The following is a 20,396-nucleotide window of genomic DNA, read 5'->3' as shown; positions in this document are numbered from 1 at the left end:
ATATTGCTGAATATGGATTAACATATAAAGAAACAGGGCAAATCAATGAAATATTAAACATATAAAGAAATGTGGTAACTTAATGAAAATATGACAAAACAACTCAGCAGGAAAATGTAGAAAAAACTTGAATAGGTATCATATGAAACTGTAATCAACTTCACTAAGAATCAGGGAGGTATAAATACAATATAATTTTACTACTATTAGATTGCCAAAAATTAACAGGAAAAAATGTACAACCACTTTGGAAAATGATCTAAATTATTTTGTAAAAATGAATGTTCATTTGTAGACTCTATCATCTGGCACTTGCATATATATATATATATGATGGCCACCAAGTCTAGGAACACACACAAATACATAATAACTGGTTTACTGTTATTATAATGATAAAATAAGAGCATGCATATTTCTAGATTTTATGACCACCCTGAATGCAGCCTAGAGGCTTCTTCAGCTCTAATTAAATATGGATATATATAAAATCCTTCCTGTCCCAACTATCTCTGCTCAGGCTCTTGAAAAACATACTAGTTCTTTGTATTTGTAGATTGCAGTTCCCTAGGAAATCTGAGTAAACAGTGAAATCTATGTGGACTCTCTTGCATGAAAAATTTGTGGAGAGTTTAAAGGGGTTCATTGCCTCCCTAAAGTCCTTCTATACCATTTCAGGATCTGTGTTTTCGGATTAAGAACTCTCTTCTGAGTCATTCTCTTTCCAGAGCTAGAGTTCAAGGAACTGAGGTATGGCTTGGCCTCCATCTAGGAACTATACTCCTTCAGGTTTTGATTTGAGACTAGTAAATGTGTTCCATCTTCCAGATTTAGGAGTCAGCATTTTGAGAATACTCACTCATCATAATTTATCCTAGTCAAGAAAAGAGTAGCAGTGGGGGGCCTGGGTGGCTCAGTTGGTTAAGCATCTGACTCTTGATTTCAGATCAAGTCATGATCTCACAGTCATGAGATCAAGCCTGGTTTTGAGCTCTATGCTGAATGTAGAGCCTGCTTGGGATTCTCTCTCTCCTTCTCTCTCTGCCCCTACCCCCATTCCCAAAATAAATAAACTTAAACAAAAAAAAAAAAAAAAAAAAAAGAAAAGAAAAAGAAAAGAAAAGAGCAGCAATTCCAGAACCAGTGCTAAGGGCAATTAGGCCTAAAGATCCCCAGGTCAGTAGGCATGATGACACCAGAAGGTGGAGCAAGACCTTCCACAAGGCCCCTTCACCCATATGCCTGATGGACAGGTGGACAGAGCGTCAGGCACAGCTTCTGTGGTGTGCATATAAGAAGTCCAACAGGAAAACCAATACTTCAGAGGAATGTTGATAAGAATAATAGACACATCCTCACATTTATGAATTCAGGTTTTCTAGAGTGAGTTACCCAGAGTCCAGGAATTCTAACCAAGTTAAATGAATAATATCATCCCTTCAACCACTTGCATTAGGAAAACACAGGTATCATTTCTACTTTGCAATTATATTTATAGCTTATTCTTAAATATTCAGATTTTTCATAATTGTTAACTATTGTGATAAATGTAAGAATGTGAAATTATTGAGGGCCTGGTTTGTCTGACAGATATAGTTATTAATTGCAAAACACTAGAGAAATATAAAGTATCATATTAGGAAAAAGAGCAGGATAAGGAGATTCTAAGAGTGTTTTGAAGTCAGACTGACTCCGCCATTTACTACCATTTACTTATCGGGCAATCTTGTGCAAATCTCAACTTCAGCATCCTTCTATGTAAAATAAGAATAATAACAGTACCTATCTCACAGGAGCACTGTGGGAATAAAATGAGACAGTGTCTATAGAAAGCAAAGGCACATGGGATGAGATTTTAAAAAGTAAGCTATTTTTAAAATTAACACCCCATTCTTCACATTTAGATCCATGTCCCTTTCTCCCAATATTTTTGAAATTATGGAATTTGTTTTAATTCCTCACTAACAGAAAAACTAAAAGAGTATTACTTTTATTATTCTTAAGAAAGCACTTCATGGAAACCAAAGAATTCTAAGGACAAAATGTATGTGCTGACAGAAAGCATTAGGTAGGTTGTCATTGTGATGATACATCTGTATCATACATAAGGGTAGAGACATAGGGCCAAAGACAAAGGAATAGTCTCTAAAGATGAAGGAGATGAACAGAGAAAGATTCCAAATACATGGGGTTTATTCAAAAACAGAGGTGTATTTAAGATTTTTCTTATATGATAAGATGAGGAAAGGACTATAAAAGGTGGTTCAATTCTTTAAGAACATTAAAAAAATTAAAATTAATTTTTTAAGTTTCTCTGATTTTACTGCAGAATAGATTTATTAAACTTTCTCATAAATATAAAAGATGGTTTACATCTAATTTCTGAAACATGAATTAATAAAACTTAATTAAGAATTCTTCTCACTCACATGGATTCAGTGATATCAATTCCTATAAAGCATCTGAGTCCATCTAAAACCAACCTGTAGTTTGATTAGATCCAGTCATTATCTACATAAGACCATGGTCCACCAGCTCAGTTTTCATTCATGGCCCATAATCACTCTTCACAGAATTTACATTCTCATAAATTTCTGATCCCAGACTTCATTGTCCTGTGGCAGCTGACTCTCTAGCATTTCAGTTCCCACCCTCTCTTGCACAGCTCTAAGAAATCTGCCTTCCAACTTTGAATCTTATGTAATACTCCCTACACCCACCAGGACTAATGTACTTGATGGCATGGAGAAACCAGGTACCTCATCCCTCACCATTAAATGACTCCCCAGAATCTATCTCTTCTATGAAATTATTCTCAGAGTCCAATCTATGACTGTCCTAAATCTCTCTTTCTGCCCATTTCATGCAAGTCTGTGTATATGCATAAACCTAGGCATTCTTCCTTCCTCTTACAAATGTGAATTCCTTTTGAATGGGATTCCCAACTAAAAATCTTTCATATCTGTGAGAACTCCTGTGGCACTAATGAAGAAACAGGTGGCATGTTAGTGAATATTGACTAGTTCATTTAATTTTATTTTTAGTTTAATATTTTAAATTTTATTTTTGAGTAATGATAATAAATAGAAGTAAAGCACATTTTTGGCATTAAGAATTTTACTCTGGAACCAAACTATTTCCTTATTAATGCCAGCTCTATTTCTTACACTGTGTGCTCTCTAAACCTCAGCTGTTTCAAATGTTAAATGAGGGCAATAATAGTATCCACTTAATAGGATTATTTTAAGGATTAAATTAAATAATCCATGTAAAGTACTTTTAAAAAGGGCATACTACATATCAAGTACTTGATGAATGTTGTGTTGTTCTTATTACTTTAGATTATCAGGAAAGTATAACCAGTCATTTTCTAAGGTTTGAGTGTACATTTGAATCACTCATATAATGAGAGTCACTAAATTATATAAGTGTCAGTTAAGTCTTAATTCAAGTTTGTACCTTCCCTTCAGAAGTTTTGAAATTGTATCTGGTGATCAACAGCATAAAAATAAATTGTTTCTTATCATGCAGCACCCAAAACAATTGGACTTGCCAATACTCTCTTTATTTCTGCCCTTAGGACAAGTGTGAAGTCATCTATCACCTCCTAGAGGTTTAATCCATTAGATACTCCAATTGCTGTCCCATCTGACTTCCTATTATTAGACACTGTCTACCCTCCCTTTCCCTATTCCTTTGACTTCCAGACACATGTCCTGCTTGTTTCCTTCCTATATCTTCCCAATACTTCTTAGTCTTTTGTGGTTTTCTCTTCCCTTTCTTCAGATAATTTTTTGCCCAGGTAACCTCCTTTCTCACTCCTAACACTTGCCTTGGATTACCCCATTATCTCTCAAGATTTCAACATATTGATGACTCCATGTCCATCTGTACTGCCACTGTCTGAGGCCAGGCCCTCATCGCTTCCAATTTAGCTTATGAAAAGTGCCTCTTAAATGGCCTCCTGAATGCCATCTTTTCCCTGCTTTAAGATTTCTCCTTCACATAACCACCAGAATGACCTTCCTGAAATGTAATCTGACTTTGTCCTCCTCAAGCTAAAGCTCCTTTCCCTTGCTGGATAAGACCTTAAGAAGGAACCCTAATTGGGGGCACCTGGGTAGTTCAGTTGGTTAAACATCCAACTTCGGCTCAGGGCATGATCTCACAGTTCGTGAGTTCAACCCCTGCGTTGGGCTCTGTGCTGACAGTTCAGAGCCTGGAGCCTACTTCCGATTCTGTGTCTCCCTCTCTCTCTGCCTTTCCCCCATTTGTACTTTGACTCTCTCTCTCTCTCAAAATAAGTAAATATAAAAAAAAAAATTAAGAAGGAACCCTAATTGTTGTTCAGATTATGCCTCGTTCAAGCAAAAGCCCATGGTTCTAAAAGTTTCCCCGGGGCTGTATTTTTTTATTCAAATCACTTTCCAGCACAAATCATTGATTGCAGCCTTAAAATCAGAAGAGGTTATCAATTCCAATAAATGAATTTTACCAGATCTCCTAAACTGAAATTTTTTAGAAAAGTCAATTATATATATACACACACACAGTACATTGTTTTTCTTTTTGAAAAAGAGATTATAGAGTTTTCATGATGGTGAAAGCATATAATATAAATACATACACTTAAATATACTTAAAATCAGTTAGACAAAGAAAATGGGGTAATAATGAAAACTGACTACTCCATAATTTAACAACATTTTCCATAAGTATAGATTTAGATCTATTATACATTGTAGATCCTCATATTATAGAACTGCTAACTATCAATCTTTGCTAGAAAGTGATGAACACTGTTAAGAGTCCACACATCTCAGAGCCTTCTGTCAATGTATATGAACAATGTAGAGGAATGTATAGGAATTCCAAGAGAAATTGCTAAACAAAGAGGGGATGATAGTAAGACCTGCTGAGTCAGAAGCCAAAGTCTGGATTCTGTCCTGTCTATGGCCCTACTTCATAAGACAACTAATTAGACTTTTAAGATACTACTTTTTTCATCTTCAGAATAGGGGCTTTAATTGCACAAATCTTTAAGGCCCTTGTCAGCTTTGAAATTTGAATATTAGCTGCTATGGCTTATCCACAGAATAGAACAACTCTCCTCTAAACATGCTTTGAGAAGGATAAAATCTATATTTGCCCCTTAGTCACAGTTTAAAGATCTCTTAGGTGTCCAGACTTAATGAGGTTCCTCAATCTATATTCCTGTAAGCCTCCACTTTCAGGTGCTAAAATCTTTAGCTTCTTCATCTAACTATGCTGGACATTTTCCTATAATGTAGCCTGAATTGTTCTAGGCTTGAATCAATAAAAATTTAACAGAGAACTCAACATAACCCACACCCCCTGCTTTCAGGTCCAAGTAACGATACCTCCATAGTCTTCCAGTGACACACACTAAATACTTCACAAGGAAAGAGCTGGATAAGTAATTAGTGTGTGTGTTTTAGCTCCAGTTTCTTGCATTAGGGTTATAACATCTGTATGCAGTGAAGTTAAAGGGTAGAGTTGGCTCCATGAGACAATTTCAGACATCCACACCATCATGGTCATAGAAGCTGACATGTTTTTTGCAGTGGAGATTTAATGTATTGGATAGGATTATAAGTGAATTGGATTGGCTTCGCCATTTTGTATCATATTTTGCTTTATGATGAGCTGTAAGCCAGAGTCTATATAGTTAGACTTGGGGGCTTAGTAACATAACCAATAAAATATAGTGAGGAAAAAACAAGGCAGCATTCTAGAGTATATCAAATGAAAAGCCATCCCAGCATTAAAAATTCTGCTGATATTTGGAGATGTCTGTCTCAGACTGCTCTCTTATAAATTTTCCCTTAGAAAGCACACCCTTGCCATATAGCTACTACTATACTCTGTCAAATACAGGTAGGGTCCTGCAAACAAGATGAAAAAAGAATGCAGTGTGCTTACCTGAATTATTCAAGCAAAAATAAAGGAATGCAATGTGCTTCACTTAACTCAAGCCATGATCTCTACATTCCCTAAATCAGAGGTCCAATACTCACAGAGAAAATTCAGCAATCTGATTACAGTTTGCTTTGATTTGTAGCCTTGTAAGCTTGGAATGGAATCAGAAAATATATACACCTTGGAATGGAATCAGAAAAATGTGTAAAGATGTGATATACAGAAAAAGGTAGACAATTCACCCTGTCAGTGTGAGTCCAGAAGTGTGAGATTCCTCCCACAGATGACTGGCCCCACGGCCACCTGTAACTTGAGCTCCAAAAGTCACTTACCCTATGACGATACAGGAGATGGCAGTTCCCAAGAAGGCATATGTTAAAATAGATCCTAAGTTTTGAAAAAAGTGTCTCTGGGGAGAAAAGAATAGATTTCATATAGTATGTCCATATTTTTTCTTAGTGTAACAGTAAATAAAAATAAATGTATGCATTTTTACAGGCCCTCCCTTCCCTCACTGTTTAGGCAAATTCTGGTTTTGGAACCTTAATTCCTGGCCTTATTGCACAAATAAGGTTGAACTGATTTACACTGCAAAGGACAGAGGTTTCTCAAAGAAAGGAGGAAAGATGCATCTAGAAAATGACAGGGTAGAGATGAGAGAAACGACTGCCAGAACTGGCTGGACCTGAGAGAGACAGTAAAGGATTGGGCCAATGTCCATGTAGAACTCTGGCATGATTAACAGAAAATGAAGTTTTTAGGAAATGTTGTTGCCAGTGAAACCCCTTTAATATTTTAAAAATACTATCCTGAAATATTTTAATTGCCTTTTGACTTATTGGATCTCTGACTTCTATTTCTTCTGAATGCAATGAAACAAAACCTTAATCATCTACAACAATTTATTTTAATTAGTCATACAAATGATGCCTAGTATTAGGACTGGGGATAAGGAAGGATGAGGTGAGTAAAACCAGCCTTCTAAGTCTTCTCAAAGGTTGGCTTGGGAAAACTCCCTTCCAGTTGTGTAGTTGGGAGCTGAGCAGTTAGAAGTGACAGCAAGAGGGAGCCTGGAGTACACAAGAAAATAGGGTCTGTACTGCAAAAGCCGCCTGGCTGCAGGCACTGACAGGCCAAAGGGAGACTCCCCCTGGAGTCTCTGGGGTGGGGAGCAGGGAGCAGAAAAGCAGCTGCACTACCTCTGCATCTTGAAACCCACACAGGCCAGAGCCTCAATCTGCTAGCACTTAAACTATCAAGGGAATTACTAACCTGTGAAATGTGCACATTCAGGTGATACTTAAATAATGTCAGGCGAAAGCACAGAAGCAACAAAACTGGATTTCCTCTCTATGAGCATCAACAGCTGAGTATTAGCAAGGCACCTTGAGTTTTTACCCTAATTGATAAGCCCAACGTCTATCCCAATTAATAGCTAACTCTGGTTACAATCATCTAGAATGATATTGTTAATAGAAATATAATACAAACCATGCATGTCATTTAAAATTTTTCTAGTAGGCACATTATAATAATTTTTAAAAAGGCAAAATGAATTTTGATAATATATGTCTTATTTAACCCAATATATCTGAAACATTATCATTTCTACATGAAATCGGTATCAAACATAATGGAGGTATTTTTTGTTCTTTTTTTAAGTTCATTGAAATCCAATGTGCATTTTATACTTAAATCATGTCTTCATTCAGACTAGCCACATTTCAAGGCTTAATAGCTGCATGTGCCCAATGGCTAGTGTATTGTATAGAGCAGATTTAGAAGAATTATAAGCATGTCAGATTTGAATCTGTATCACAGGTATCTAAGATAATGATATCCTTACAAAATAAATAAACCCATAAAATAATTGCTTTTTCATTAGCACTGGTAAAATTCTCTGCTAAATGATAAAAGAAGAAAACAACCACTGTATATTTACCTTCTTCAGGCTATATCCTGCATGAAATATAATTGGTGGCAGTAAAACATTGAAGAAGATTTCTGGATCAAATGTCATCTGCCAGAAAAGATAAAAGTATAATTACAAAGATGATCCTTTGGGTCACTAAAAATGTGCTTTAAAAATACAGTTATAGTCACCTTTGGTAAGGTTGTATGAGGTATATTAACATGCTATTAAATTAGCACAGATGAAAATTGGAAAAAATGCAAACAGAAATTCATAAATGCAATATAACTATGAAGTAACATTTTCAATGTACAACCTATACTCCATTCTATAGCTAGCAATAATAACAACAACAATTCAATAAAACCCTTCTAGGCAAAGAAAACTCTTATCATTGATTTTGATTAGTTATCCATTCTTCATATATTAAATATCTTTATTATACATATATATATTTATTTATTTTCTGGTCAAATACATTTTCTGGTAATGCTCAAGCATTTTAGCTTCTGACAAGAACTTATTTGAACTTTCCCCAAATAAAACATTTTTTAAAAGTTTGCTCTTAGTTTTTCCTACTTTATTCCATTCCAGAGTTTAAAATATTTTCCAAACTTTATGTAAAAATATATTTGAAAGTGAAAATGTATTTTTCTAGTGTTTGTTTATTGGCTTTTACTTAAGTGTTAACATAAAGTTGGCCAGAAAAAAAAAAAAAAAAACTTATTTGGTGTCAAATACAATGAAATGAAATAAAGAGACTCTTGAATCTAAACCTACTATTTGTTGGGAAATCTGAAGATGAAACTCTTTTAATCTTTAAAGTCTTACTTAGACTTATTTTCTTCTTTCTCTACCCCATTCCCCAAATACACAATGTCGTTCATTATTTACCACTAAGGCCTTTTACCATTACAATATTCATCAAAATCTTTCACATATAGTTTTCACAATTATAATATCCAATTTCCCCTCCCTTTTTTTGCCTTAATTCTAACTCATCTCTAGAGCTGGATCTCAGAAGCTACTCTTCTCTGAAGTCCACTTTGATTTCCCTAGTTTCTTAGGTGTTTTTTTCCTTTATTTAAAAAAAAATTTTAACGTTTATTTATTATTGAGAGACAGAGAGAGACAGAGCATGAGCATGGGAGGGGTGGAGAGAGGGAAAGACACAGAATATGAAGCAGGCTCCAGGCTCTGAGCTGTCAGTACAGGGCCCGAGGCAGGACTGGAGCTCACAAACTGCGAGATCATGATCTGAGCCCAAGTCGGACGCTTGACCTTAATCGACTGAGCCACCCAGGTGCCTCTCTTCTGTGTTCTTTTAGCACTTTGGATCCTCCTTCTCCTTTTCCATAATAGCCCCTCAATTCTACTCATGTAACATTTGGGAAGGAGTAGGTGGGACTCAGCCGGGTCTCAGAAACTTAATTCATCCATTGATATTATAACATCTTGTATCAATGAAGATTCAGGTAGATCAACTATGGGCCATTCATAGCTCTCTGTGCCTCAGTTTCTTCATCTTTAGAATGAAGATAATAGGAAGCGTGGGTGGCTCAGTCGGTTAAGCATCTGACTCTTGGTTTCATCTCAGGTCATGATCTCACAGTCACGGATAGAGCCCTGCATCAGTCTCTATGCTGAGCTTGGAGCCTGCTTGGGATTCTCTGGCTCCCTCTCTCTTTGCCCCTACCAGGCTTGCTCACTTTCAAAATAAACAAATAAACATTTATAATAAAAAAAAAGAAAATACAATGAAAATAATAAGATGATACCTAATTCTAAGGTGGTTATAAAAATTAAATCAATTAATATTTGTAAAGCCTTTGCAGCATTACCTAACATCTAGTAAGCACTTGTAAGTACTTATCCCTAAAGAAAATAAAATATATGAATAAATATTTTCCGGTTATACTATTTGAAGAAACTGCTCTGTTGTTAGGAACTCTTGAAGGTTACAGCTGTGTAAAATCTGGGCAAAGAAATTATGAATCCTTCTAAGTTTGCTCTTTTTTCAAATATTATCTGATACACCATTATTGATCTATTTTTATGAGGCCTCTTTGAAAGTATATCAATTGCATATTTGAAAGTTTTTAGCAAAGAGATGTGTTTCTGAGTGCTGGGGGAATGAAGCAATGCAGCTGTGATCATCTGGAAGAAAAAAACACAGTGGCACAAACATTTTGGACAGCAAATCCCTTGCCTCAGCAGTTTTTCTGCAAAAATCAGGTTAATCACTCAACCAGAACATTTCAATAATCAGAATGCCCCATTCCCTGCATGCAGGTTAACTAATGTACTATTGAATTATATTTTCTGGAGCAGCCAGATGAAACTGGCAGGCTGAGAATGGCATGCAGCATACGAGGATTTATTTGTATATACAAAACAGATTTGTGTTCCTTTCAGACTTGCTATAAGCTTAGGAACTGCTAAATCAGAGTTCTGGGAGTAACTCCAAACCCAGACAATTTCTCAGAAATGGCTAGATCTGCTGCTGCACCAATCTCCAGATGGCGATTCCACATTTCATTTTCCTCAGATTTTGTGTTCAAATCATGGCCTTAGAGGTGAGACTGTTTCTAAGGCCCAAACAATTAAAATTTTTCAATATATAGTGAGGGGGAAAACATCTAAGACAAGTGAGTGGGAAAAACAGAAAGCTAAAAAGATTTCAGCTCAAGACATTAGTCTTTTACGATATAAAGAATAAAGGCCAGCCCTATCCAACAGAACTTCCTGTGATAATGGAAATAGACTACAATTGTACTGTCCAATATGGTAGCCACTACCCACATGAGCTATTAAGCAATTGAATTTTTTCAGGCTAGCGCAACTGAGGGACTGAATCTTTTATTTTCACATCTCCTGAGTAGTAGCTGGCAAAGGCAATTATCCTCATTTTCCAGAGACAGGAGAAGAAATGAATGGCATGCTCAGTGTTAATCAGTGTGACAGGGATATCACTAAGAATTGGGCATATATGCATGGGCAAACTAAATGTGTAGTTTCTGAGGGAACATCAGGCTAACATAATTACTTAGGGCAAGATTTAGGAATGTTTAAGAAGAGTTGGGACTCAGATATGATTTTACTATTTTGGTAATTCCCGATTCCTTTGGAAAAGTGGAAGTGGGTAACACAATAATGTGTTCAATCATTTTCAATGATTTTTTTTCATTAAAATTTTAACAAGTCTCTGCTACAAAGTACTTAAAGATATATTGATAGATATATTGAACCCATGAAGGCTACAGTCAAAGGAAGGAAAGATGATATTCAAGCACAGTAAAAGGAACGGGGCTAGGCTGTAATTCAGAGTTCTCTAGGACAGAAACACCAAAACACCATTCTGGGCTGGCTGACCCTGCAGGGAGGCTTGATGTTCAAGCAGCATATAAGCTGGGCTTTAAAGGATGGATAGGAGCCTATCCATGGGGCACCACCATGTAGAACATGCTCCTTTGTCTACCCTGGGGGCAGTGGGCCAGGGTTCACCAAGCCACAGAGCAAATTGGTAGCTTCCTGGAGTTTCGGTTATACTCAATAGCAAGTGATTTGAAACATTTTAAGTATTCAAATAAATGAAGATTTATTAAAAATCTCAAAAAAAATCTGTATGCACTTTTCCTATAAATAGGAGACTTCAAAGAAAACTTGGCTCACTCAGGGCAGGCAGCTTTCGGGCATACCTAGAGACACCTCAAGGGTGTCCATTTCCTTTCCTCTGCTCTAAGTTATGCTTTAGATAGAAGGCACCAGACACACTTGGGAAATAACAATAGATAATGCAGGGCTCCTGAGGGATGGAGAATGAGGTTAATGCAGGTGCTGTGTTGATGGGTTGCAGGGGTGCCATGACATATCAATCCCTTCATCTTTGGTCTAAGGGATGGTCAGAGGCCCAAGTCTAATCCTTTCAGCCCTGAGTAGTCTCATCAGGACCCTAATTTTCCTACAGTTTACCCCCATTGACCCGATACAATCATTTTCTGTGTCATGATGGGGATAATGCTGGCATGCACTTCTTTAAGCAAAGGTTATCTCTGTAGTTATAGATATGAAGCCAGAATAAAGATAATCACCTCCTCACTAAGTATACAGAAAATCCTTCTTCCAACTTCCACCTTTCCTTTCTGCCACCACTTTCTCTCTTTGACCACCTAGAGATGGATTTAAACTACATTCATTCAACCATGGAGAAAAGTAGAAATGTTTTACACAAGTAAGATTAAACAATAAAATGGCCAGTGGGAGTATAAATTTGTATATCCTCTTAATAGGGTAATTTGGCAATAGATATTCAAATGTTAAATGTCCGTACCATTTGATTCAGCAATATCTCATCCAAGAATTCATCCTGCAGATGTGCCTATACATGTATGGAATGGCCGTGAGGACAGGAGCATTCATTGCAAATGAAAGAATTGGAAAAAAAAAAATGTTGGGGATGATTAAACCATGAACTGGTTAAATAAATTATGGTGTAATCCATAAAATTGAATACTATATAACTTTTTTAAAGGCCGAGGAAAGTGTATATGCATTGAAATGGTCACTTTCTATAATTTGTTGTCAAGTCAAACGAGCAAGGTATAAAAGCATGTCTGGTGTATATAAAAAAATTGCTATGGGCTCACCAAACCCATTTCATTTTTGTCCTGGTCAGACACTGACTTCATTTCCTTGTAGTCAGGTGGGGCCATATGACAGAGATCTGGCCAAATAAATATGGACAAAAGTAATATAAATTATTTCCAAGCCTGGTCCCTAAAAACCCCTTAGATCGTCCATGCTCTATTCCTTTCTTTGTTAGTTCATCATAAAGAGCATTTGGCAGAGGTCCCAAATCCCTAGGGACTGGCAGAGCCACTAGATTAAAGGAAGTTGGGATGATTAATTGCTACTGGAGAAGACTAGTACTCCCTTTACTGGCCCAAAGGCCACACTGGATTGGGACATGAGCAATAAGTAAACCATTATTGCCTTAAATCATGGAGATTTGGGGGTAGCTGGTTAAAGCATTTTGCTTATTCAAGGAGATGCAAAAAAGGGGATGCAGAATATTTACATACATATATATGCATACACACACATAAACTATTGGTTGTCTCCAGTGAGACTAGGAAAGAGAAGCTGCCTTAGAGGTCACCCAATCTCGGGGTCTGCAATCTCTGCCAATCCTGGGGCTGCGTGGAGGGGGCAGGTTGATGGGAAATGGGGACAACTGCTCTGGCATCTGTCCTGGATCTGCCCTCTCGTTTCTGCCTGAGCAGTTTTGGTTTTTTACACACTGTGAAGCAGGGTCAGATTTTCTTTGAATGTATCGTTCTGCTACTAAAAAATGTTTGAAGCCCTGACCTAATACTGTCCCCCAGAAAGTTCAAGAAACATGTGGAAGGCCAATGGGCCAGTGAGAGGCAGCAGTGAGCTTAAAAATCCTAAACCACAGTTGTTTCTCTTTTATGACATTCATATTGTTAATTTTGCTTCAAATGTCTTAAATGATGTCTCAGAATTAAAATCTCTCCCTCCACCCCTCCCTGGAGGTAACTAATACCCTGAAGTTAGAAAGTGTTTTTCTTTCCATGAGTATGTTCATGTACTTAACATATATGTGTCTGTAAGCAATAATTAATATTATTTTTACTATAGAATACTATATGTAATCAGTGTATTTTAAAATTTTACAGGGGAGCCTGGGTGGCTCAGTCAGTTAAGCGTCCGACTTCAACTCAGGTCACAATCTCGCAGTCCGTGAGTTCGAGCCCCACGTCAGGCTCTGGGCTGATGGCTCAGAGCCTGGAGCCTGCTTCGGATTCTGTATCTCCCTCTCTCTCTGCCCCTCCCCCATTCATACTCTGTCTGTCTCTGTCTCAAAAATAAACGTTAAAAAAAATTTTTTTTTAATTTTACAGAAACTTAATATACATATAACTAGCATATTACATTTGGTGTATTTTAAAATTTTATAGAAATTTAACCATAAATATTCTTTTGTATTCTTTTTACATTCAATATTATTGAATTGTGGTTACATTATTGAAAGTGGTTATACCAATTTACATTCCCACGTAAGAGTATAAAAGTTTTTTTCCCGCATTCTAGTAAACACTTAGTATTGACAAATTTCTAATTTTTGCTATTTGGATAAGTATGAGCTGTTATCACATTATCGTTTACTTTGCATTTCCCTTTACTAATGAAATGAGCATAATTTTCTTGTTTATTGACCTTCTGTGATACCTCTTTAGTGAATTGTTGATCATATCTTTTACCCAGTATGATTTTTTCTTGCTGATTAGTTCATCATACAATTTTGTTATTATTTTGTTTTGGTTACTTATAGTTCAAATATATTCTTCTGTTATCTCCTTAAACTTTTCACCTTTGTCTTTTAACTATGTTTATTGGGGTCTTTTTCAAGGAGAAATTTTTTATTTTAATGTAGCAAAATTTACTCCATTTTTACCTGTGATTTCTGCTTTTGGTAACTTATTTTTTAAAAAAATCTTTCCCTGTCCTAATGTCATATATTTTCTCCTAAAGTTTAATAATTGGCTGTTAATAATTAAGTCTTTAATGCATCCCAAGTTTATTTATTATATGATGTGAAATAGGAATCCACTTTTATTTTCTTCTATATGGATAACTAATCATCTCGGGACTATGCATAGGTGTTTGGTAGTTCATCCTTTTCTCACTGATTTTGGTTGGCTTTCTGTCCAGTGCTTTTCAAAGATCCATAAGACATTCATTCTAATAAATACTTGATATCTATTATCCAATAGCTTATTTAATAGTTGAAATATAAGAACAGTATAAGAATATGCATAGGTATTCACTGAAGCATTATTTACAGTAGTGAAAATTTAGAAGCAATTCAAAAATCAAGCACATTTACTTCCATTACCCTGAATTTTTCTGTTAACACATTAACAGAAAGTGTTAGGTTATGATAATAAATAAAGCAAGTTAACAAAGTTTTAGAAACCATCTGACTTAAACCACATAGGAAAAAATGTATGTAAAAATACTGGATAGAAAACTATTTAGCAAAATTTACAGTGGCTGCATAATGTTGTAGGATTAATTGGGATTTTCCTTAAGGAAAAAAAAACACCTTTACAGTCTTAACCAAATGAACATCTTATAAAGTTATCATTTAGAATTATGAACATTTGAAATAGACCTGAACCTTTAAAAATATTAAGGGATAATAAAAGGTGATAAATAATATATAAAAGAAAATTAAAAACTGACCCAGATTTGTTAGGATTTTCAGGGGGATAAAATATCTCAAAGGGCCTAATATAGAATCAGGCAAATGAGCAATAAGTGCTCATTAAATAGTTAACCCATATGATGTCCAAATTTATTGAGTTATTTTCATTCTTTTCAAAACTTACTGGAAGGATAAGAATAGTTCCCTCCCATATAATACCTAATATGAATTTTTAAAAATGGTGGACCACTGAAATATAAGCATTCTGCAATGCAATTTGTAGAAGCAGAACTAAATTACAGAGAAATGGCAAAAGGAGAACTTTTAATAGAAGAGAATTTTAATAATCATAAATTATAATTGACAAATTATGAGACTATTATACCACAAAACTACATTCACTTTTGAAGTAAGTAAAATTCTAGAAGTTAGAAATACACTATGAACATTACGCATGCAAAAATGACAGATATAAACACTGGTATTTCTCTTTTTTAAAAATATTTATTTATTTATTTATTCATTCATTCATTCATTCAGTGCATGAGCAGGGGAGGGGCAGAGAGAGAGGGTGAGAGAGAGAGAATCCCAGGCAGGCTCCATGCTACCAGAGTTGGGCCTGACGCAGGGCTCGATGTGGGACTCAAACTCAATAAACTGTGAGATCATGACCTGAGCTGAAATCAAGCATGGGATGCTTAACCAACTGAGCCACTCAGGTGCTTCGATGCTGGTATTTCATTGGAAGTAGGTAATGTCTACAACTCCAGGCAAAATTAGGTGGAAAATTGGGAACAAAACATTTTTATAATTCTAAATATTTAACTTAGCAGCAGGGAGTTTTGCAAAGAACATTGAACTCTGAGTCCTAAAAACAGTTCTGCAACAGATCAATCTTGATCAAGTCACATAAGCTTTCAGAACCTCAGTTTCCTACTATGAAGCATGGGTGCAATACCTGTCCACCTCATGGAATAACATTGAGATTGAAATAACAATAAGAAAAGCAAATCAACTCCTTGGAAGAGGTAATGCATGGTCATTATAATTTAGGCAGGGCTAAAGTTCAGAATCTGCTTTCCTCATAGACTGGTTCATTTATCACTTATTAGTCCTAATAATTAATAATAAAAATAACAACTCACATTTCCATAATGCCATTACAGGTTGAGAAAGTGCCTTCATACATAGTATCTCATTTTTTTTCTTCACAGCAACCCTTTGAAAGTATGGTAAACACCCCATTTTTTACAGAGGTGAAAACAAGTCTCAGAGAGTTAGTTAAGTAACTTATCCAAAGTCATATACCTTGTAAGTAGCAAGACTGACTCAAATCCTACTTTCTAATAATGAGTCCATTGTTTTACTGATAACAATGCTGACAACAAAACTAATAGTTATTATACTTTGAATACTTACTATGAGCCAAGCATTATTCCTTTTTTTTAATTGAAGTACAGTAGATGCAATATTACATTAGTTTCAGGTGTACAACATAGTGACTGGACAACTCTATACACTATGCTGTGCTCACTACCAGTGTAGCTACCATCTGTCACCATACAACACTACGACAATTTCATTGACTATATTCCCTATGCGTACCTTTCATCCCAATGACTTACTCATTCCATAACTGGAAGCCTGTACCTCCTACTCCCTTTCACCAATTTTTCCCAGCTCCCCACTAACCTCCCCTCTGGCAACCATCAATTTTTCACTATATTTATGGATCTGTTTCTACATGTTTATTTGTTCATTAGCTTTGTTTTTTAGATTTCACATAAAAGTGGAATATGGTATTTGTTTTTTTCTGTCTGACTTATTTCACTTAGCATATACCCTCTAGATCCATTTATGTTGAATAGCAAGATCTCACTCTTTTTATGGCTGAGTAGTATTCCATCCTATCTCTATAGATACCACATCACATCTTCATCCATTCATCTATCAACGAACACTTAGATTGCTTCCATATCTTAGCTATTATAAATAATGCTGCAATGAATATATGGATGCATATATCTTTGTGAATTAGTGTTTTTGTTTTGTTTGGGTAAATATCCACCAATGAAATTACTGGATCATATGGTATTTCCGTTTTTAATTTTTTAAGGAACCTCCATACTATTTTCCACAGCAGTTGTACCAATTTACATTCCCACCAACAGTGTATGAGGGTTGCTTTTTCTCCACATCCTTGCCAACACTTGCTATTTCTTGTCTTTTTGATTCTGGCAACTATAAGGTGATTATCTCCTGGTGGTTTTGGTATGCATTTCCCTGATGATTAGTGATATTGAGCATGTTTTCATGTGTCTGTTAGTCATTCATATGTCTTCTTTGGAAAAATTGTCTATTCAAGTCTACTACCCATTTGTTCATTAGGTTATTGGGTTTTTGGTGTTGAGTTGTATAAGTTCTTTACATATTTTGGATATTAACCACTTATCACATATATCATTTGCAAATACCTTCTTCCACCCAGTAGATTGCTTTTAAATTTTGTTGACTGTTTTCTTCAAAGTGCAAAAGCTTTTTATTTTGGTGTAGGTCCTAATAGTTGATCTTTGCTTTAATTTCCCTTACCTGAAGAGACATATCTAGAAAAATGTTGCTAAGGCTAATGTCAAAGAGATTACTGTCTATATTTTCTTCTAGTAGTTTTATGGTTTCAGGTCTCACACTTAGATCTTTAATCCATTTAAAAAATTTTGTATATAGTGTAAGAAAATGGTCCAGTTTCAGTCTTTTGCAGGTAGCTGGCCAATTTCCCCAGCACCATTTACTGAAGAGACTGTCTTCCTCATTGCCTGTTCCTGCCTACTTTGTCATGGATTAATTGACCATTTAACTGTGGATTTATTTCTGGGCTCTCTATTCTGTTCTATTGATCTATGTGTCTATTTTTGTGCCAGAACCACATTGTTTTAATTATTATAGCTTTGTAGTATATCCTGAAATCTGAAATTATGATACGTACAGCTTAGTTCTTCCTTCTCAAGACTGCTTTGACTATTCAGGATTTTTTGTGGTTCCATAAAAATTACAGAATTATTTGTTATAATTTTGTGAAAAATGCTGTTGGTATTTTGGTAGGAATTTCATTGAATCTGTAGATTGTTTTGGGTAGCATGGGCATTTTAACAGTATTACTTATGCCAATCCATGAGCATAGTATGTCTTTCCATTTGTTTGTGTCATCTTCAATTTTTTTCATCAATGTTCTATAGTTTTCAGAGTACAGGTCTTTTACCTCCTTGGTTAAGTTTATTCCTAGATAATTTATTCTTCTTGGTGCAAATGTAAATTTTTTTCTTAATTTCTCTTTATGCTACATTTTTTGTGTATAGAAATGCAGAAGATTTCTGTATATTAATTTTGTATCCTGCAACTTTACTGAATTCATTTATTACTTCTAATAGATTTTTGGTGGAATCTTTAGGGTTTTCTATGTACAGTATCTTGTCATCTACAAACAGTGACAGTTTTACTTCTTCCTTATATATTTGGATGCCTTTTATTTCTTTTTCTTATCTGATTGTTGTGGCTAGGATTTCCAGCACTATTTTGAATAAGATTGGCAAGTGTGGACATCCTGGTCTTTTTCCTGATCTTCGAGGAAAAGTTCCACATTTTTGATTATTGAGTATGATGTGGCTTTGTCATATATGACCTTTATTATGTTGAGATATGTTTCCTCTAATCCTAACCTTGTTAAAAGTTTTTTAATCATTAATCGATATTGTACTTTGTCAAATGCTTTTTTGGCATCTATTGAAATGATATAATTTTTATCCTTCATTTTGTTTATGTGGTGTATCACGTAGATTTATTTGAAAATATTAAGCCATCCATGCATCCCCAGAATAAATCCCACTTGAACATTATGAATAATCCTTTTAACGTATTGTTGAATTCATTTTGCTAATATTCTGTTGAGGATTTTACATATATGTTCATTAGGGATATTGGCCTGTAGTTTTCTTTTTTCTGTAGTATCTTTAGCCAGGCACTATTCTAAGTGCTTTACATGTACTTTCTTGTTTGCAACTCACAATGACCCTATAGAGTGGTTAGGATTGTCCCATTTTATAAATAGGTAAGTTGAAGCATAGGGACATTAGTTATCTCACCCAACGTCACACACTGGTAAGTGGCATTTAAACCAAGTAACATGGCTCTAGAAGCTACTCTCTTAACTACAATATTCCATTTACCATCCTCCTAGATTCAGGTTACCCATTCCACTGTTGGATATGTCCTCATTAGCTGCAAATACATAAAGCCTACCTAGGTTTTCCAGATTATTGCCATAGCACCTAGTCACAGATGATCAGAAAGTCTCATATGGTTCTGCATAAGATTCTTTTTAAAAAAATTTTTTTAATTTTTATTTATTTTTGAGAGCGAGAAGGAGACACAGGATCCAAAGCAGGCTCCAGGCTCTGAGGGGTCAGCACAGAGCCTGACGCAGGGCTCGAACCCACGATCAGTAAATTCATGACCTGAGCCGAAGTTGGACACTCAAGAGACTGAACCACCCACCCAGGAGCCCCTGTTTCTGCCTAAGATTCTTAACACATAAACTTACCTCTGTTACCTCTCTGACTCTTTACTAAGGTAACCATTCATTCTGGTTTGACCAGAACACTTCCAGGTAATGCCTGTTGTCCTGGCCTAATTACTCATTGTGCCCCCACTTCACTCTCAAAAGTTTCAGTTTGAAAGATAAATTATGGTTTCCTACTCCTGATCCCAGATGCCCAGATTCCTGGCCTTTTCACAAACTACACATAACTTGGATTGCCTGCTGGTCCCTTCTGGGCCTGTTCTTCATTGTGTTGGTTGCCTATCTCCCCAACTAGCTGTGACACTGACATGACAGTGGAACTCCATTCTAAGACTGACTTCATAACAGCAGGGGGAGGAAAAATAATAGGTGGGTGTGAGAAGGGCCTGGTATTCCATCTCAAGTATTCATTCCTTAGTACCCAGGTGAGAATTACAAAAGAAAAGATATCCAACACAACTGAAAATTTACACATCAAGATTGATTCTTCCCACCCCTGGAACTGATCCTAATCTTGGCCAATCTTTATTTATAGGCAAAAGAAATTATGCTTTTTAATCCTCTGAATACATAGGAGCATTGCAGTCTCACAGAGTTTTCATTTTTGCCCTATAATTTTTCTCAGTGTGAATAATCTTTTTAGGCCTTTGCTTTAAAGTGTGTTTACAGCTTCCCTATCACAAGACCTCACCAGGGAACAACTGGCCTGGGGAAGCCAGACAGGGAAGGGCTGAGTCAGC

At 35.8% G+C, this 20,396-nt stretch overlaps 1 protein-coding gene across 19 annotated transcripts in view; it reads right to left on the bottom strand.

The window, feature by feature from the left end:
* Positions 1 to 20,396, bottom strand: part of SLC9A9 (solute carrier family 9 member A9) — a 766,376-nt gene that overhangs the window by 569,656 nt on the left and 176,324 nt on the right. For 18 of the 19 annotated variants that reach the window (XR_006207068.1, XR_006207069.1, XR_006207064.1 and 15 more), the window contains 2 exons: positions 7,883 to 7,960; positions 6,273 to 6,349 (listed from right to left, as the gene is read on the bottom strand). Coding sequence is in view for 12 of the 19 variants with exons in the window: in XM_042954872.1 (XP_042810806.1) it covers positions 6,273 to 6,349; positions 7,883 to 7,960 (155 nt within the window). In the remaining 7 variants the exon portion in view is untranslated. Of the gene's footprint in view, positions 1 to 6,272; positions 6,350 to 7,882; positions 7,961 to 12,182; positions 12,248 to 20,396 lie in introns of those variants that run through there. The other variant, XM_042954882.1, reaches the window with a different exon arrangement.

Source organism: Panthera leo, chromosome C2, assembly GCF_018350215.1.
Source record: "Panthera leo isolate Ple1 chromosome C2, P.leo_Ple1_pat1.1, whole genome shotgun sequence".
Taxonomy (NCBI): Eukaryota; Metazoa; Chordata; class Mammalia; order Carnivora; family Felidae; genus Panthera; species Panthera leo.
The sequence above is the reverse complement of the archived record's forward strand: the minus strand, read 5'-3'. Positions and strand labels throughout refer to the sequence as shown.